Source organism: Struthio camelus, chromosome 20 (assembly GCF_040807025.1).
Source record: "Struthio camelus isolate bStrCam1 chromosome 20, bStrCam1.hap1, whole genome shotgun sequence".
NCBI classification, from domain to species: domain Eukaryota; kingdom Metazoa; phylum Chordata; class Aves; order Struthioniformes; family Struthionidae; genus Struthio; species Struthio camelus.
The window spans coordinates 12,942,754-12,962,794 of NC_090961.1; the positions used below are offsets into that span (position 1 = coordinate 12,942,754).

General features: G+C 54.1%; 2 protein-coding genes across 2 annotated transcripts; one reads left to right on the top strand and one right to left on the bottom strand.

Moving 5' to 3' along the window:
- Nucleotides 1-953: 953 nt before the first annotated feature.
- Nucleotides 954-8,453, bottom strand: LOC104139807 (ectonucleoside triphosphate diphosphohydrolase 8-like). The gene is made up of 10 exons (XM_068914988.1): nucleotides 8,175-8,453; nucleotides 7,528-7,665; nucleotides 6,489-6,606; nucleotides 5,509-5,659; nucleotides 4,774-4,933; nucleotides 3,978-4,208; nucleotides 2,707-2,970; nucleotides 2,197-2,307; nucleotides 1,741-1,878; nucleotides 954-1,345 (listed from the first exon to the last, which is right to left on the bottom strand). Exons 2-10 carry the CDS (start codon nucleotides 7,651-7,653, stop codon nucleotides 1,136-1,138), a joined length of 1,509 nt encoding a protein of 502 aa, XP_068771089.1. The 5' UTR covers nucleotides 7,654-7,665; nucleotides 8,175-8,453; the 3' UTR covers nucleotides 954-1,135.
- Nucleotides 8,454-9,165: 712 nt separating this feature from the next.
- Nucleotides 9,166-19,591, top strand: ENTPD8 (ectonucleoside triphosphate diphosphohydrolase 8). Its single transcript, XM_068914372.1, has 10 exons — nucleotides 9,166-9,251; nucleotides 12,163-12,294; nucleotides 12,791-12,908; nucleotides 14,269-14,419; nucleotides 14,995-15,154; nucleotides 15,720-15,950; nucleotides 16,958-17,221; nucleotides 17,805-17,915; nucleotides 18,294-18,428; nucleotides 19,090-19,591. Exons 2-10 carry the CDS (start codon nucleotides 12,175-12,177, stop codon nucleotides 19,279-19,281), a joined length of 1,482 nt encoding a protein of 493 aa, XP_068770473.1. The 5' UTR covers nucleotides 9,166-9,251; nucleotides 12,163-12,174; the 3' UTR covers nucleotides 19,282-19,591.
- The last annotated feature ends 450 nt before the right edge of the window (nucleotides 19,592-20,041 follow it).

The following is a 20,041-nucleotide window of genomic DNA, read 5'->3' on the forward strand; positions in this document are numbered from 1 at the left end:
ACACTGCGGGTTGGCTGCTGCTTCTGCAACTGGCAGAGAATGCTTGTGCCTTGGCATGTGCAGAACAGCCTCTGCCCCTGCACAGGGATGCTCACAGACACACACTCTGACCTTGTGGCATAGGTTCAGTCTAGAGAGCAGGGCAGTGATAAGACGCCCCATGTGCCGGTAAAAGGTAGAAAGGATGCATTAGGACTGCAGGAGCAGGCCTCTTTTCAGCTATCTATCTCCCTTGCTTCAGAGCCCAACTTTTTCTTAAGTGTGCATGGAAATGAAGCCCTTAAACTAGGCCCTTCAGAACTGGCAAATCCTGGGCTGCTCAGGGAGGATGTGTGAAAACTACGGCAAGAATGGATACCTGCAGTCCCTGTCCTGGGCCTGAAGCTCTCACTCATCTACCACCCGCCAGTGGGACACTCTGCAGGGGAACCCCAGGAACTACCCACTTACAGCTCCCAGCAGAGTTCCCAAATATCCTTGTATGCTGGAAAGGGGTGATGGGATATCTGCTGGGCACAGATATGTGGCACAGCCAAATGAGAGAGGAGACTTCATACAGGAAAATAGGGTGCTGTTGCAATCTCCCCACCTCACAGAGCTTCCTATCCTTTGGTAGAGCCCAAGTCCCACCTATGCCCACCTCTGGCCTGCTCTGCTCACTGGCACTGGTCTCAGGAGATGCAGGTCCTTGCCCCTGGACAGAACAGGACCTTTGTAAGTCTGTCTCACAGGGGGTATCTGTTGCAGGCAGTAACCAGTCCTACAAGGATCCTTTTGCTGCCAGACGCCACTTTTCTCTTCTTTGACCCACAGTTCCCATCACCTCCAACTGCTCCACGTCACTGCTGTACCCACACCTTCACCACAGAGCTATGTCATCTCTAACATCTCTAAAGCATCAATCTCTAAAGCATCCTTAACCAGCAGGAAGAGGAAAGGAGCACAACACAGCACACAGTTACAGAGAGATTTTATAAAGTCTGTGCCAGTTCCAGATCACCAGGCTGGGGTACTCGTACACTGCATTACTAGTTCACAGCTCCCGGACACGGGTGTGATTCCTCCAGTCTGCAGCTCCTCACAGAAGTGTGGCAGCAGGACCAAGGAGCTTCAACAGCTTCTGGGGCCAGTGTTACTAGAGAGTCTCATAACTGGCTAATTTTCTCTGGTGACATATGGCCACAAACAGCCAGAAGCAGAGGAAAAGCATGATGAACAATGTGATTGTGGCTGCTGTCCACATGCTTCTTTGGAGTGCGGTGCCTCTCTGGGGAGTCTCTGAGGGAATCATGTTGGTGAGATTGAGCATATAGCCCAGGGTCCAACCCACATCTATGTTAGCGACCTGGGCAGATGGAGAAAGATGAGGAACATGAAGGGCTGCAAAGTATCAGGCAAGCTGGAGAGCTAGAAGAGACCTTTGCCATAGCACTCCAAGGGGTCTGTTCCACAGCCACAGAACCTGCGTACATCTTGGGCTGCAAATATCCCATTAGCAAGGCAAGCTATGGGAGAGCATATTCCAGATTGGAATTTGCAGCTACAGATGCCCCAGCAGGTGCCTGTGAATGTAACTCAAGAGCTCCTCAGTCCGCTTCTCGCTCCCCTGCCAGAGGGGCATGGGCAGGGGACCGTGCCACCTTGTTATCTCCTGCTCCCTCACCCAGGAGGCACAGGGTAGATGCAACTCATTTAATGGCACAAAGCATGAAAGCTAGCTGCAGCTAGAAGCTTTCCTACCTTTTGGATAAAGTGGATGTTGGGCCATGTCTTGTCATTGAATTTGTAGCCTTGCAGCAGGAGGGTGAGGACATAGGAGCTGGCTGCACAGTAATTATATAGATAGGCCTTGTCCACGTTGGGGAACTCCTTCTGCACCTGCAGATATGGAAGAGCAAGAAGAGGCTGCCAGCGTGGAGCAGTGCTTGGTGTACCCATGCTGTGGGGAAGGACTCTGCAGAGCAACCAGGAGCAAAGACTTGGGAGCCCCTGAGTTTGGGGTGAAAGGACAACCTGGGAGGCTGTAAATTGCTCTCCCATCTGTCTCCCTGCACAGATATCTCTGTGCTCCTTCCAGGACCCTCCAGCTGTCCATGCACACTGTGGAAGACGGGCTGCAGACAAGTCCTGAAATCTATCTGTGCCCAGGATGTGTGAAATGCAGGCAGGGCTGGCAGATCCTAGGTAGGATCTTACCTTTTCCCAGTCTCTGGTGCAGAAGTCCCAGATGGTGGCATTGACTGAGCTCAGGGACTGCCCACTGGTCAGGTTCAGAAAGTGTAGGTTGTAATAAAGCCCAGAAAAGGCCTGTGGGTGTTTAAGAGTAAAGGTGGTAGATTAGCAAAGCACCTAGGCCCCTGCTACCCACCCACACCTCATTCCAGCTGCTTTGCAGGGGAGCCTCAGGCAAGACACCTCTCTGATTAGCCCCCCAATGCTGATGCCTGCTAGTCAGTCCTGGAGACTGCTCCCAATGCTGAAATAGTGAGAGATGCTGTGAGAATGGAGCACCTTGGAGGTCAAGGTCTGTCTGGCACACTGCTGAGCACCCATGCATCGAGCACATACCAGCTTTCAAGGTGTCAATCATTCCTGGCACTATCCAGAATTTTCTTGTACAGCAGATTCCTCTGGGCTGTTGCCAGTCTCTGCTATCCCAGAAACCCCACAACCGTACCACAGCCACATGGATGGAGGGCTCCTTACAAAGAACTGCCCCCGCACAGGTGGCTGATAAATGCCGTTGAACCCGCATGTCCGGTGGGCCCCGCAGGAGAAGTTGAAGAGTTTCTGGATGGCGGTCCTGCATGCCACTGGGTCTCCTGTCCCCGACACCATGAGGGCCTGTGCAGTGCCGGGTGTGCTCGGCGTGGGGACACAGGGACTGTCGTAGAGGGCTGCCACGGTGATGTTCTCCTGGTATCCCTTAGGGTAGCAGGGGTGCGATATCTGCTGGGGAGACGAGCTGTCCTAGAGAGAGCAGGAGCCGTTAGCAGTGCTTGGCTTGGGATGGCAGCCAGACCCCTCCTCCACAGCCCATCCTGTGCTTAGACCCTCCCAAAAAGCAGGATCTGGACCCCAGGGGGATTTGGGGGGAAGCGGGATACATCCTTTGCATGACTTTAACCTGCCCACAGCAGGATAGTTCTCCCTCTCTCCCCCACTGTAGCATCCCAGCCTTTGAGGGTGCTGCTGTTGACCATCTCCATTCAGGACTCCCTATTGTCTCTGAGCTGAGCTGTGCCGCAGCTCAGCCCCCTGCTGTACCTCCACGCCTATTTTGGGGGGGTCGGGGGGGGGGGGGAGCGCAGTGATTGGAGACTAGGTAATCTGAGCCAGGCAGTGCCAAATCAGGTGCCTGGACTCCCTGTCCTCGCCTCACTGGATGTTGCATAGTGCTGTCAGGTCAGCGCGACCTCCAAGGACTGGCCAGCAAGAGCACAGGCTGAGGAAGAGGAGATCCGCTACAAAACGCCAGGGAGCACGGGGAGCAAAGCACACCATGAAGCACAGTATGGCCTTTCCTGCCATGTATTTTACCAGGAGCAAACAAGTCACCTCTTGTCCAGCAGAGGACTTGGTGGCTTTTGACACCACTCCAGTTTCAGTGGAACTGGTACCCGGGAAACCACCCGTGCCAGGGAACACTTCATGCCCATGCCTGTGGGGATAGGGAAGAACCGGAGGATACAGCCGGGCTCAGGAAGCAATTTGTTTTTGCAACAGAAAATGTCATCACAAAAACAAATACTGGGGAGAAGGGAGCTCTGCCTCCTCCTACCCAAGGGAGAGCATTTTTTAGTTCATGAGATAACACCTGAATTCATGACAATTTCCAAATTCCATAACCCTTTCTCCACAGGCAGGCACGTCTACCGTTTTGGGAAGACATTTGTCATGAACATGGGAAGTGGTTGAGCAGATCCTTGGAACCAGTGCCTGGGGAAGTCCGCAGTGGCTGGCTCCGCCTCTAGTACCTCACGGAGAGCTGCCAGCAGCATCTTCAAGGCCTGCGTCTGCCCATAGCAGAGGTAGCTGTGGGTGTAGAGCGAGTAGTTGGTGCCATATAGCCTGAAGAGGACGGAGGTGTTTTTGTCCTCCATGGCACCTCCAGGCTGGAAGGTTATTTGTGTTGAGGCGCCTCCAAGGTCCAGAGCTCCCAGCACCTCCGTGGCTTGTGGATGTTCCCATTTCTCTGCAAAGGAAAACTGGCCCCACCAGACAGCAAGTGTTAGTCTGAAATGCAGAAAATCGCAGTCCCTGTCCCTTTCATCAAGGCTTTGTGGGTTCAGAAGCCCCCGAGATATCTTCCGTGGTCCAGATCCCTGCTTCACCCCTTGCAGCCCACGTCCTCCCGGACCCACACAGGCCTCCGTGTAGCTCTGAGATGTGGCCCCTTAGCTGCTGCACATCAGCTTGGATTCAGCAGCCTTCAGGGAGGGAAAGAGTACCTGAGAAGCCCCTTTCTTTGCTCTGTTTGCAGGATCTGGTGGGGTTTGACATTGCTGCACCCCTTTGTCACCGAAACCGGCTCAGAGTCAAGAGGTAAGGGCAGGGCCAGGCTGAGCTGGCCACAAAAGCCCTCCTGCCCTTGGCTCTGTTAATGACGTCAGCGGAGCCCAAGGTGCGGTTCACAACAGGCTGCATTTGTTTGGGAGACTAGCGCCTTAAAACGACGTGTGTCTCTCCTCTGGGTTTAGAGAAATCTGGCTCTAGCTGAGATGGGCATATGTACACTGCATAACCCCTCTGTCCTCTCCCCCAGGCCCAAACCTTGACGAGTGTCTCCAGCAGGTAGTTGACAGTGATCCAGCCAAAGGAGCCCTCCTCGTTCCCTGTGAGGATCTGAGCTCCACGGAAGTCCACAGGGTACTGGCGAATGGCCTTGGCGACCTCGGCAAAGACCTGGTCAGCTTTTGTGCTGTTCTGCTCCCTGCGGAGGGAAGGACAGAGATGCCATGTGGTGGATGAGGCGGTTGCTGGCGTGTTTTCAGAGCGGTGCCCGCAGGAAAGGGCAGAGGAGCGGCACTGCTCCACTCCTCCTTCTGCAGAGGAGTGGCCCTGCTCAGAGAGAGGTTCTGTCCCTCCCACCCATCCGCTTCCCTGCCTGTGGGCTGGCTCTGCCCTCAAGCCACCAGATCAGGGTCCCTCAACCGGTGGATTGGGAGTCTCCCTAAAAACACTACCTGCTGGCTCTGTGTGAGCATGTGTGAAGGTTAATACAAGTCTAGCCCAGAAGGTTCCTCTTCCTCCTGGGACACTGCCAGGCTGTGGGGCTTCCCTGAGGGCACACCAAGCCAGCTCTGTTGGAAACTGAGGGCAGACTGCAGAAACGGATGCTCTGCCCACCGCCATGGCACGGCCTCCCCCTGATGAGGCAGCAGCCCCCACACCCCAGCACCCCGCACCCCAGCCCCTTGCATCAGCTATGATGGTCACCAGAAGCGCGTGGTGGGGAAGGGCCTGCAGAGGTGCCCAGGCTCGCAGGGCCATGCCCTGCCCAGGTACCTCAGCAGCCGCATGCCTGCTGTAGCCCCGAGGTAGGTGGGGGTCTCCCGCTGCACCTTTGCAGGGACGATCATCATGGCCTTGTCTAGGCAGGGCTTCAGGCTGGCTCCAGCCAGAGCAGGGTTGTCTGCGTAGCTGGAGATGCCGGCTCCTGAAACATGACCTCCCACGAGGGAGCGAGTTTAGAGAGACATTTCCAGCACTTCTCCCAGGTCCAGAGAGCTTTCTGGACCTCCTTGGCAATGTCTGTAATTCCCAGGCACAGCCCAAAGCTCTGCTGTGGTTGATGCTGTTCAAACACAACCCAAAAGATGACTGCTGGCCCAAAGAGCAATTAGGAACTACAGGCAAACTAGCAACAGAGATACAGCAACCCTTAGGGGCTTTTGCAGGTGTTATAGGATGACCTGTGGAAACACGGAGCTGCACTTTAAGTTACGAGAAACACTGTAAAGAGATGTTACGGGAAGAAGAGCCAAAGAAGTGGCTGCAGGAGAGAATGAGCAAACTCCTTATGTCTAACATGTGAGGCTGCAGGATCATGCATTACCAGAAGCTGTGAAATTGGACCAGTTCCAGAAACTGTGCTAACTGAAGGCCTAATTTCTTAGCCACCTCTGGGCAGCCTTGATCACCCCATTGCCCTAGGGATCCCTAAACCATAGCTTCTCACCCATAAAAGCTTGCTTTGACTTTTCTACCCAGGACATCCCTTTCTGGCCCAGCGTAGGCTAAAAGTCTCAATTCACAAACTGTACTTTCGGAGGCACAGAGTACAGTAGCCCAAAGCACTCTCAGGCCTTCTGAGGGATCAACAGAAATCCCGGAGCTCTGCTTTGCTTCAAGCACCTTTTCACTGTCTCTCTGGGTGCCTGCCCCATCAGAACTTCCTCTGCACTGAGGAAACCTGCTGGCAGTTCGCTGGGGACACTGACATGGGAGGCAGAGGGAGAGGGACAGACACATCCAAGCACACTGACCAGGCACAGTGCAGGCCTCCACTTGGCTGATGATGCCTGTGCCGTTCTCCTTGTCCGCTGGCCACTGGTAGATGTAGAGAGCAGTGTGCGTGGAGCCAGCATCGAACACCAGGCCATACTGCAGGGAAGCAGAAGGGACACGGGTCACAGAGTGCTCGAGGCTGCATGAAGTGCCATGGGTGTGTCTAAGAGCATCTGTTCTCGGTTCCAGTGTGCGGAGGAGAGCAGCATGCCCAGAATTACACTTCTAGCCTCCTGCCAACAACCTCACTTTGTTTCTGAACCCTGTGATTTAGCCACCAAGGGAGTTATAGCATGGAAAGGGAAGACATGCAGGAGACTACCACACATGCACCCAAGGGATATTTGCATCTTAAATGGTTCAAGCTGCCAGAGCTACTCATAGATCTTCAGGACTGGTAAATCTCACAAACAGTGGTATTTTTGTAACAGTCTCCAAAAATCCACAAACAGAGAACAGCACAAAGCCGCAGGACCCAGGGATGGAAACCCACCACATGGTCTGGGTATCTGAAAAGAGAGAGAAGGTGCCTGGGGTGGAAGGTGGAGCAGTACCAGGGGAAGGGTCACATCACCCTTTCTCACCTGAGAAAAAACTTCTTCACTGTGAGGGTGACAGAGCACTGGAAGAGGTTGCCCAGAGAGGTAGTGGAGTCTCCTTCCCTGGAGATATTCAAAACCCGTCTGGATGTGATCCTGGGAAATATGCTCTAGAGGACCCTGCTTGAGCAGGGAGGTTGGACTAGATGATCTCCAGAGGTTCCTTCCAACCTAAACGATTCTGTGATTCTGTGATCATTTATCTTCTTCTCCGTCCTTAGCAAGGAGGTGGTACTCTGGTTTATGGGAGGGTTTGATCTACTCAGCACTGCTTGCTCAGGTTAAGGCCAAAACAGACTGGGCTGGTTGCAGAGAAGCTCATAAGCAGAGAGGAGAACAGGGCTGGCACAAGGATGGAAGAGGTGGGAAAAGGCTGGAAGTTGTTCCAGGACTCTTCCAGGCCCAACTGTGCACCTACCTTCGTCCTCGGAGGAAGGAAAGTGTCCCTTGCTGGAGCTAGGATCAGGTAGATGGTGATAATTCCCAGCAGTGCCAGCGTGGCCACAAGGTACCGGACATCCCCCTTTAGTAGGCACTTTGACATTTCTGTGCTGAGCTGTAAAGGGAAAAGATCATGTAAGGCCAATGCCAACCCAGCTCTCTGCTCCCCGAGTGTCTCCAGCTCCTTCAAGTGTCCCTATTTTCCTCACGCTCTCAGGAGCTGCCTAACCCTTGAATAAGCAGCTCAGAGCAGCAGTGGTGTCTTGGGGAGGGTGTGCCATCCTGTAGCCTTGTGGAGACTTTACAGCCAGAGGCACAGAGCCTAGGTCACTCTGAATGTAGAAACTACCCTGCCCTCTTCCAAGCACTGAACAGTCTCACAAACCTACCTCTTTGCAAGCGGGAAAAAAAGCCCAGTCACTAAGGACCCCTAAAACTGTGCTGGAAAGATTTTGTCCTCTCTCCAGGCCCAGGGAGGGATGCTGGGAAGAGAGTCCCCAAGGCGCTCACACCAGGAACTCCCTACTATTGGAAGAGGCAGGGTCAGAAGCTGCCCTTCTGCCTGGTGAATGCCCAGCCCCTGGGAAGGGGCTGGCAGGCAAACTCGGACACCCTCTGCCATACCTGTCCTGGGGAGGGCCCCGCTTCTTCCTCCTAGGGTGTAGGTGCACCGAGCTGAGCAGACCCCAGGGCTCGCCTCCGCAGATCGCCCCCTCCCGCCCAGGTCCAGCCTCGGGGCAGCTCTGGGAAGGGTCAGGAGATGGGGGATGGAAGGGGGCAGCCCTGGCTGCCCTCTCTCTGTGGGGCCCTGCCAGAGCCCAGCCCCGACAGAGGGACTCAAAGTGAAAGCACAGCCTGAGCTGGGCTCGGAAGTCCGGGTTCCCCCGCCTGCTTGTCCTGGGCGGGCACTTTGCGCTGGCTCAGCGCAACGGAAGGAGCAGCACTCTTCCACGGCAGTTGCAGTGGCCATGCTCAGGCCAGGGACTTAGCCTTCCCCACATGTGTGCATCTGCATCAGTATCTGGAGATGGGTGCCCAGGCCATGGAGATGGGTCTCTGCTTGCCAGGGCTCTCCCATTTCAGCCCTGGGCCCCTCTGCCAGCCTGCAGTGGGGTAGTGCAGGTGACAGCAGAGCTCAGCGATAGCAGCAGTGCCGTGGTGTGTTTATTCAGCATATATGGGGCAGGGATGTCTGTGGGGCAGAAGCCTCTCTCCCAAACCTCAGGTGGTAGCCTCATCCCTCACCCAACCTGCCTGCCAGGCCTAGGATCCTCCGAGATGGTAGTGGTGACGGCTGGGACTTGTCATGGACTTCAGGGAGAGCTGCATCCATGCTGAACCCTTTCCGTGCTGTAGAACAGTGCAGGGACACAGGACCACCCCCTGCCACAAGCGTCTCAGGTAGTGCCTGGTGAGAGAGACTGTTGTGCCCACCAGCACATAAGTGGTTAATCCTGGAGGCTATTTCCATGCTGGTTCTCTAACTAAGAGCCTTGCCTCAGCCTTCCTGTTGGCTCCTGGACAAGCTGCCTCCCTGGGCAGGTTGTTGGTCCTGGGCCAAGGGGAGGGCCATATCCTGGCGACTCCAGGGCAGCCTTTGTCCCAGGAGCAGGGCTCCGCGCTCCCAGGTATGCTCTGACACCAACACAAGCTGGCCGTCCAGCCCTAGTCACAGCGTCGCCCACACTGGGAGCAGCACAGGTGAGCAGTGGGCAGTGGAGGGTCCCAGGGATGTTGTCTCACTGGAAGCATGGCTCTGCTCAGAGGAGGCTGTGCATGGGTGGGCTGAGACCCAGCTGAGCACCCATCGGCAGCAGCAGAGCTGGGTATCAGAGCATAAACATGCTCCACTGGCTCCTTGCTAGGAGAGGATAGAGGGAGATGGCTGGGACTTCCTGGCAGAGCTGTGTCCTGAAATGCTGGCCATTCACCAGCGCAAAGTGCAAGTGGTGCTGGGGCACAGGGGGATGGTGGCACTGCAGAGCCCAAGTGCTGGTGAGAGAGATGGGAAGGAGGGGACCACTCAGCATGGCAAAGATTCATGGCCTCAGCATGAAAATTTGCTTATTGATCTTAAGAGTCATTTCAAATCTCAAAGCTGCATGGTGGGGAAATCCAGCTTTCAATTTTCCTAAGAAACAGTTTAGATACAGCACTGCCTCCGAGCCTTATCTCATGAATTTTAAGGCCAACCTCCCTCCTAGTGAGGAACACTGCAAGATGAGTGATGTCCTTATACAGCACTCTATTGTGTCTGATCAATAAACTGCTGCAAGAACAACCAAAGCAATATGCACAGCTGTGAACTTTCCACACTGGAAAGTTGCACTGCCTGAGATTGCTTCTTTCAGAGCCATACAGCAACATATTTCTATTTTAACTTTGGGAGTATCACCACTGCCATCCTATCCTTTCTGTTCATGCACTGAACTTGCTTCCCAAAGGGCGATGGGTGCATCTAGAGGAGTGGGTATCACTGCCCACCGTTCCTGAGGTGCCATTTAAACATTGGGTAGTTCAATCAGCTTTCTGCACTCATCCGTGTTTGCTTTCCTCTCCCTGGGCTCGCTTCCTACGTCCTGCTCTCCTCCCTTGGGCCTCATGGACCCTATGCTTCCTTCAGGTATTACCTCCTGCAGAGACAAAATAGAAATTTTTCCATATCAGGAGCTGGTAGAGCTGGTTCCCCACCTGCTTCTGCATGCAGGATCGCACAGAGTTAACTCACAGAGGTTAAAAAAAAATCCATACTGATCCATCACATAGTGCTCAGGACAGATTTTTCCAGGATGTGGGCTGGGCTTGGGCCTTTCTCCACTGCAGTATTACCTGGGGCAGGGGAATCACTTCCCAAAGATACATTTATGTTCACGCAAAGTGCAGACAAGTTCTTGCCAGCAAACATGCTCCTGCCAGAGAAGCTGTGTCCACCCTGGACTACTCTTGCAAGCAAGGTTCTGCCTGCAAAGCCCTGAGTATAAGCAAGGCCTAGCAGAGATTCTCACAGGGCTGATCACACTGGAGATGTGATAATATGGGAATTCATAACCTACCTACATACAATTTCTTCTCACCATAGCTACCATACAGGGAAGGACTCTTGACCGCAGGAAAAGGTTTGACAGGGGTTTCTTGTAGTCCCATGTTCCCTGTGGGACATAAGAGAATTGCTGCTATCCATCATGATACATCCCATGTTATACAGGGCATTGGTAACCCTTGTTCATCACTGGAGATGCTGACTCCAAAACAGGACATGACCAAATGTCTTTCCCCTCCTGTTAGAGCCACTGAATTGGTCTGGCTAAGAGGCAAGGGAATTCCTCTGTCTTTTTATGTACTGCCAGGAGAATTGTATAACAAGTGACAGCCCCAAGGCCCAAAGCACTGGTTGGGTTAAACCACTCTTTGTCCAGGGCTCTCGAGGTGTCTGCCACTCATCTAGAGTCTGGCTTCCAAGTCAGCACAGTAGACATAGGTTAGCCGCACTTCCTGCTGGTACATGCTGGCTGGGAGAAGCAGGGTGATGGAGGAAGAGGTTGAAGAGGTGTGCCTGTGTTGAAGAGCACACCTGAGGTGCCCATGGGGATGTGTTAGCTGCTGTATATTGAAACTATTGCAGAGAATCAAACCCTCTGGCTTTGCTTCCAGCTGCACTTTCTTATTGATGCTTTAGAGCTGATTCTGCCAGGAACTGATCTCCCACCCAGATGAGGGGGAGGAGCAGCGCTCCACTTCATTTGCTCAGGGCTCTTCAGCGCCCTGCTGGCCTTGTCTTCTTTCATGTAAAATACTGTGTCTATCTGCACACAACCATCTTCATTAGTGGGCTCATCTGCACCCCACATCAGTGGGAGCTTTCTGACTCTGACACCTTTCAGCTTGCCCTTTGGACTGCAGGAGGGGCTTGGAGATCACCTGCAGGCTGGAACACAGTATCTGTGTGTTTGCTTACCTGCTATGTATTCACAAAGAGCCAAGGCGAGCTGGACAAGGCAGGAGGAGCCACACAGCCAAGGAGATGCTGTTCCCCTACCTGGAGCAAAGAGAAGCCTCTCAGGGCAGTTATAGGACTGCTGGGCAACATATGTGACCTCATGGTCCCAAGTCTCGTGGGACAAGTTTTGTGAGGGTGCAGGGTTTGATGACAGCGTGCAAGTGCTGAAGGGATGCAACTCTGCACCCTAGAGGGAATGGCCCCCCCTGGGGACATGCCAGTGTATGATCCTGCTCCCTGTCTGTGACTCAGGTTAGCCACTGCCATGCCACCCAGCTGTTAGATCAAGCAGGGCAGAGGAGTCTAGGCTGTGTGGAGAGAGGAGCCTGAGGGGTGAGACAGGGGCTGAAAATGAAAAAGATAGAGCTGCAAATGTCAAGCTGAAAATCCCCCAGGTTGGGAGAACTCAGAAGAGAGAGCGGGTGTCCCTGCCCCTAGACTGCAAAGAACCTCCCATAACATCAGCCATGCATTGCAGAATGGCTTCAAGCCCTTGTTAGGACATGGGAGAAACCTCACCTTAAGAATTCCCATGTCCATCTAAGAGACTTGCATTTCAAAACTGACCTTGCAAACACAGTGGTGCTGAGTAGGGGGTTGGGGCTGTTCTTGCAGGTTGGAGGAGGAATGGAGCACAAAGCCAAGGCTGTGGCAGTTCTCCTGGCAGCCACCTGTGTCTTCAGCATCATTGCCCTCATACTGATTGTCGTAAATGTGAAGGATGTGTTTCTGCCTTCCAACACCAAGGTAGGGTCCTTGGGAGGAGCTCAGCTACCAGCTCTCAGTTTGGTGCCAGCTCCCCCTTGGTAAGGCCAGTTCTTCCCCAAATTTCAGGCAGGCTGTGCAGTTTGTCACCAAGATGGGGATCAATACCCATCTTGGCTGGCATGCCCAATGAGCATGAGCACAGTTTTTCCTTGTGACTGGCCTTACACCGCATACATCCTTTTCATCACAGAGCACCAAGGAGCCTTCCCTGCTAGCTGAAAGGGCTTGTGATGGAGATATGTCTGTGATATAGCTAGTGGCTGCAATGTCACAGCGCTTTCCCCTGCAGTGGTGATGCTCTTCTCCCAGCCAGTCAGGTTTTCCCCGCCTACCAGGACTCCTGGAGCTCTCCTAATTCTGTGATCAGATAAAGCTAGCCTTAGCCATTCCTCCATCCAATGTGGGCAGTTCAGCATGAGTCCCCAGATCTAGTCTGCACTCCCTAATGTTCCATGTCCCTTCTGCTTCCCTGCAGTATGGCCTGGTGTTCGATGCTGGCTCCACGCACACGGCTCTCTACATCTACCAGTGGCCAGCGGACAAGGAGAACGGCACAGGCATTGTCAGCCAGGTGGAGGCCTGTGCTGTACCCGGTCAGTGTGCTAGGATGTGTTCATCCCTGTCCCCCTGCCTTCCCTTAGCTCAGATGTATGGGGGCTGGCTGGCCCCAGTGATAGCGGTGGCTGTCCCCACATGCCAGGGCTTGGAGCCCCACAGGCCAGTGACTAAGAGCAGCTAGTATGCCAGGCTGGCTCGCCTGGCTTGCTACACACACACTGAAGGCAAGTTGGCTGGTTTTCGGCCAGAGGGGCATTTGTTTCTATCACAAAGATGTTCTCTGGCTTTGGTACAAAGACTGGTCTTCTTGGAAGAGAGGATCAGGCTAGTGAGGGTGGGTAGGGAGAGCCAGATGATGCATGGAGCTGGGCTGGGACTAGTATATGCGAGAGAACCAGGCCAGAGGTGCTTGGGCAGAGGGGTAAGAGGGCTCAGAGCTTGCCTCGACGTCAAATCAAGGCTCTGAGGCTACTCTCTGCCGGTTACTGGTTAACTGTGCTTCAAAGCAAAGGTATGGGAGAGGGCAAAGGGTAAAGGAGGGGGTGCTTGGGCTAATAGCACTATTGGCATGCAAAGCTCTGGGGAAGGTAAATAGTGATATTTCCATTCCAGAGCCTGTCTCCAACCAGCACAGGGCCTTGCTGAACGCTCAGATCCAGCACTGGCATCTAGAAATAGAACCAGCTTGTCTGAGTTCACTCGTGCAGAGGGCATCTTTGTGTGTATTGACTCTGCATGTCCTCCCGGCAGGATAAACAAGAGTCTTCCCCTTCCTTGGAGAAATAAGGAGCTGCCCATTTATGGACCAGGTCTTACAGGACCCATGGGCCATGTCCAGGTTCTACAGACACCCTGTAGCATCAGAAGACAGTCACACCATGGTTCTCTCCCATCTTTTGAGACCAGGAACTTGCTGTCAGCTGTTTCAGCATGCTGTGGCCCTGTCAAGCACGCTGCCTCCAGGCTGTCTGGGTTTGAGCAGTCACCTTCTAGGGACAGCCTTGGCAAAATTGGCACTACTAGCTGACGTACTCAGGGAAAATTCCCTGCTGGCTTTCTGGACATCTGGGTGAAGTGATTGTCTTCCACCCCTCCTTCGTTGAGCTGACCTTGTTCCCTCATGGGAGGTCATGTTTCAGGACGCGAAATCTCCCCCTGTAAAGCCCCTAAGGGTTGCTGTATCTCTGTTGCTAGTTTGCCTGTAGTTCCTAATTGCTCTTTGGGCCAGCAGTCATCTTTTGGGTTGTGTTTGAACAGCATCAACCACAGCAGAGCTTTGGGCTGTGCCTGGGAATTACAGACATTGCCAAGGAGGTCCAGAAAGCTCTCTGGACCTGGGAGAAGTGCTGGAAATGTCTCTCTAAACTCGCTCCCTCGTGGGAGGTCATGTTTCAGGAGCCGGCATCTCCAGCTACGCAGACAACCCTGCTCTGGCTGGAGCCAGCCTGAAGCCCTGCCTAGACAAGGCCATGATGATCGTCCCTGCAAAGGTGCAGCGGGAGACCCCCACCTACCTCGGGGCTACAGCAGGCATGCGGCTGCTGAGGTACCTGGGCAGGGCATGGCCCTGCGAGCCTGGGCACCTCTGCAGGCCCTTCCCCACCACGCGCTTCTGGTGACCATCATAGCTGATGCAAGGGGCTGGGGTGCGGGGTGCTGGGGTGTGGGGGCTGCTGCCTCATCAGGGGGAGGCCGTGCCATGGCGGTGGGCAGAGCATCCGTTTCTGCAGTCTGCCCTCAGTTTCCAACAGAGCTGGCTTGGTGTGCCCTCAGGGAAGCCCCACAGCCTGGCAGTGTCCCAGGAGGAAGAGGAACCTTCTGGGCTAGACTTGTATTAACCTTCACACATGCTCACACAGAGCCAGCAGGTAGTGTTTTTAGGGAGACTCCCAATCCACCGGTTGAGGGACCCTGATCTGGTGGCTTGAGGGCAGAGCCAGCCCACAGGCAGGGAAGCGGATGGGTGGGAGGGACAGAACCTCTCTCTGAGCAGGGCCACTCCTCTGCAGAAGGAGGAGTGGAGCAGTGCCGCTCCTCTGCCCTTTCCTGCGGGCACCGCTCTGAAAACACGCCAGCAACCGCCTCATCCACCACATGGCATCTCTGTCCTTCCCTCCGCAGGGAGCAGAACAGCACAAAAGCTGACCAGGTCTTTGCCGAGGTCGCCAAGGCCATTCGCCAGTACCCTGTGGACTTCCGTGGAGCTCAGATCCTCACAGGGAACGAGGAGGGCTCCTTTGGCTGGATCACTGTCAACTACCTGCTGGAGACACTCGTCAAGGTTTGGGCCTGGGGGAGAGGACAGAGGGGTTATGCAGTGTACATATGCCCATCTCAGCTAGAGCCAGATTTCTCTAAACCCAGAGGAGAGACACACGTCGTTTTAAGGCGCTAGTCTCCCAAACAAATGCAGCCTGTTGTGAACCGCACCTTGGGCTCCGCTGACGTCATTAACAGAGCCAAGGGCAGGAGGGCTTTTGTGGCCAGCTCAGCCTGGCCCTGCCCTTACCTCTTGACTCTGAGCCGGTTTCGGTGACAAAGGGGTGCAGCAATGTCAAACCCCACCAGATCCTGCAAACAGAGCAAAGAAAGGGGCTTCTCAGGTACTCTTTCCCTCCCTGAAGGCTGCTGAATCCAAGCTGATGTGCAGCAGCTAAGGGGCCACATCTCAGAGCTACACGGAGGCCTGTGTGGGTCCGGGAGGACGTGGGCTGCAAGGGGTGAAGCAGGGATCTGGACCACGGAAGATATCTCGGGGGCTTCTGAACCCACAAAGCCTTGATGAAAGGGACAGGGACTGCGATTTTCTGCATTTCAGACTAACACTTGCTGTCTGGTGGGGCCAGTTTTCCTTTGCAGAGAAATGGGAACATCCACAAGCCACGGAGGTGCTGGGAGCTCTGGACCTTGGAGGCGCCTCAACACAAATAACCTTCCAGCCTGGAGGTGCCATGGAGGACAAAAACACCTCCGTCCTCTTCAGGCTATATGGCACCAACTACTCGCTCTACACCCACAGCTACCTCTGCTATGGGCAGACGCAGGCCTTGAAGATGCTGCTGGCAGCTCTCCGTGAGGTACTAGAGGCGGAGCCAGCCACTGCGGACTTCCCCAGGCACTGGTTCCAAGGATCTGCTCAACCACTTCCCATGTTCATGACAAATGTCTTCCCAAAACGGTAGACGTGCCTGCCTGTGGAGAAAGGGTTATGGAATTTGGAAATTGTCATGAATTCAGGTGTTATCTCATGAACTAAAAAATGCTCTCCCTTGGGTAGGAGGAGGCAGAGCTCCCTTCTCCCCAGTATTTGTTTTTGTGATGACATTTTCTGTTGCAAAAACAAATTGCTTCCTGAGCCCGGCTGTATCCTCCGGTTCTTCCCTATCCCCACAGGCATGGGCATGAAGTGTTCCCTGGCACGGGTGGTTTCCCGGGTACCAGTTCCACTGAAACTGGAGTGGTGTCAAAAGCCACCAAGTCCTCTGCTGGACAAGAGGTGACTTGTTTGCTCCTGGTAAAATACATGGCAGGAAAGGCCATACTGTGCTTCATGGTGTGCTTTGCTCCCCGTGCTCCCTGGCGTTTTGTAGCGGATCTCCTCTTCCTCAGCCTGCGCTCTTGCTGGCCAGTCCTTGGAGGTCGCGCTGACCTGACAGCACTATGCAACATCCAGTGAGGCGAGGACAGGGAGTCCAGGCACCTGATTTGGCACTGCCTGGCTCAGATTACCTAGTCTCCAATCACTGCGCTCCCCCCCCCCCCCGACCCCCCCAAAATAGGCGTGGAGGTACAGCAGGGGGCTGAGCTGCGGCACAGCTCAGCTCAGAGACAATAGGGAGTCCTGAATGGAGATGGTCAACAGCAGCACCCTCAAAGGCTGGGATGCTACAGTGGGGGAGAGAGGGAGAACTATCCTGCTGTGGGCAGGTTAAAGTCATGCAAAGGATGTATCCCGCTTCCCCCCAAATCCCCCTGGGGTCCAGATCCTGCTTTTTGGGAGGGTCTAAGCACAGGATGGGCTGTGGAGGAGGGGTCTGGCTGCCATCCCAAGCCAAGCACTGCTAACGGCTCCTGCTCTCTCTAGGACAGCTCGTCTCCCCAGCAGATATCGCACCCCTGCTACCCTAAGGGATACCAGGAGAACATCACCGTGGCAGCCCTCTACGACAGTCCCTGTGTCCCCACGCCGAGCACACCCAGCACTGCACAGGCCCTCATGGTGTCGGGGACAGGAGACCCAGTGGCATGCAGGACCGCCATCCAGAAACTCTTCAACTTCTCCTGCGGGGCCCACCGGACATGCGGGTTCAACGGCATTTATCAGCCACCTGTGCGGGGGCAGTTCTTTGTAAGGAGCCCTCCATCCATGTGGCTGTGGCACTGGGAGGACAGGGGCTGGGAGTTTCCTCTTCCACTGTTTGTGGGGGAGCAGGGGAGAGAGCAGACACCAGAGCTGGTCCCATCTGCAAAACTCTCCTCTTGCGCAGGGAGATGGCTTCCCTTTCCTGCAATGTCTGAGCCCTACCTGAAGAAAACAGAATAGTCTTGTTCCCATGGGACATATCTGAACTGGTCAGGCTCCCAAACTCAAGCAGCAGGCCTGGGGTTTGTCTACTAGCTCCTAGTCTTTGGTAGATCATCAAGCGTGTGCTGGATGCAGAACCCTGGGAATACCTGAGACTCTGTCTCCTGGCTAGAAGAGACCCTGGATCAGGCTAGGATTTGCCCCAAGAAGTAGCACTGAGATGTTCTGCAGCTAGCTCAGCCAGCCCCCTTCCTGTCCTTTGCCCTTGTATTCCACTCCTCTAAGGCAGAGTTGGCAATGCTGACCACAACCCAGAGGAGACGCAAAGGGGCCTTCTTTTGGATGAGAAGAGAGATATAGCTCTTGTTATTCTTGGTAGCTTTTACAGTCTTATTTTTTTCCCTAGGCCTTCTCCGGGTTCTATTATACCTTCCACTTCCTGAACCTGACTGGCCAGCAGTCCCTAGGCCATGTCAACTCTACAATCTGGAACTTCTGCAGCAACACTTGGGAAGAGGTAAGAGCACTGTGAAGAGCAGCTAGGAGCCCTGTGCCTGTCCAGGCCCGATATTCTGGGCTTAGGAGCGCAGGAGAGCTTTGGCGAGCCACCTCATATGGAGGTTCCCACACCTGTTTCCACAGTCAAGTGTGCCAGATGCATGTGCAGGTGCACTGGTCTAGGGGTGGAAGGGGCAGTTCAGCAGCTCCTCCTTGGAAAGAGCATGTGGCTAAAGGAATTATTGGTACTGATGTCCCTGCTCCAGTAATGGGGTTGCTCAAGAGCGATGCTTGGGATGCCCAGGAAGAGAACACCATGCTGTTCCCTGTGGCAGGGAGGGTTTCTGAGCATCTGTTTTATTCCTCATTGCATTTTGTCCCCCAATGGCCCTCACAGCTGGTGAAGAACTTTCCTCAGGAGAAGGAACGCCTGCACATGTACTGCTCCATGGCTGTTTACATCCTAACACTGCTACTTGATGGCTACAAGTTTGATGAGCACACATGGAGCAGCATCCACTTCAGCAGGAAGGTAAAAGCCCTGAGGGGCAGTGGGAGGTGGGGCAGGCAGCTGCTGGATGCATCCTTCCGCTGGCAAGAGGAGGAAGAGATGTTCAGGAGAAGCATCCCTGGAGTCCACAGGTCTAGAAGTGTGTCCCTGCCTCATGCCTGCCATCCAGTGATCCCTGCACAGCATCACTTCTACCTGCCCAAAAGCCTCTGACACCTACTCTTTTCTCATTTACTCCAGTGAAGACAGAAGCTAATTTTAAGGGGATCAGAGAAGGGCAGAGCAGGATTTGGTAACTTTGATCTCTGATGCATGACAGAACCGATATGAGTGTACAAGAGGGGGCGGTGGCCCCCCGACCCATTTGCACCACAATATAATCAAACTCAAAGGATCATGGAGGTGGACAGCTCCAATCCAAAATTATATGCAGGTCACAGAGGGCACATCTGGACCACAGCAGTCATCCATGTTCAGCTCCCCTTTAGTCCTTGGGGAAGGGAAAATAGCCAAAGCTCTCTGTGTAACTAGTGCTAGTAAGGCCAGGTTTGCAACAGCCAGATCCATATGTGAAATCATAGCTGGGGCAGCTCCTGGGAGAGGTGCCTGTCAGTCCCCTATGCCAAAGCTACCACTGCCTGGGAAAGGCGCTTCTTGATGATCCCTTCTGCTCTTGTCTCAGGCAGCAAACACGGACATTGGCTGGACTCTGGGTTTCATGCTGAACCTCACGAACATGATCCCCGCGGAAGCTCTGGTGCATGTCAAGGGGCAGCAGCCTGGTCTCTGGGCAAGTGCCATCTTCTTCATTGTGCTGACCACTGTGGTGGGCTTGGTGGCCATTTTCCTCCAGTGTTTCTGGAAGCCCAAGTAGCTCCCTGGATCCTGGCTAGGGGAGCCCTGCCCACGAACCAGGCAGGAAGAAGTGGTATGAGAGAAGGTGGAAGGTGGAGAAGTATGAGGGCATAAGACCCTTTGCATTGCTCAGGAGGTTCGGTTGGGTAATCTCTGTGAATACCTCAAAGATGGCAAAGGCAACTTGAGCTCTCTACGTTTCTCCAAGAGGAGAAGACTCCTGCCTCGAGAAACTTCTTCAATCTGGCTGACAAAGGCTGAGACTTGGTGGCTGGAAGATGAAGCCAGATAAATTCAAACTAGAAATAAAATTCTTTTTCTTTTTCAAATTTGGAGGTTGCTAGCTATTGAGGTTTCCAGCCTAGCACACAGACAGTTTCCATCCCTTGGCAATTCCAGTCCTCTCCCACGGGGTGCCCCACAGCTCTATGAGAAGGTGCAGGTGAGGTGCAGGGATGGTGGAAGAGGTTCTGCAGTTGCAGGATGCCAGAAGCAGATCAGGAAGTACAACTAACCTGTACTGCTTCACAGTCATCTCATCTGAAAGAGTCAGGCCAAATCTGCCTGCAGAGAGTCATCCAGAGTCATGGGAGGGAATCGGTGCTGGCAGAAAGTGGTGACAAGCAAAACTCTCATTGAGGCCCACATCCTGGCACTGCTCTGAGGAGGGAAGGGGGTGACCTTTTCTGTATCTTGCCCTGGGCGCTGGAATAGACACCCTGAATTGGAGCAAGATCCATTTCTTTTCCTTTTTTGAATATGTGACAGAATATCTTCCC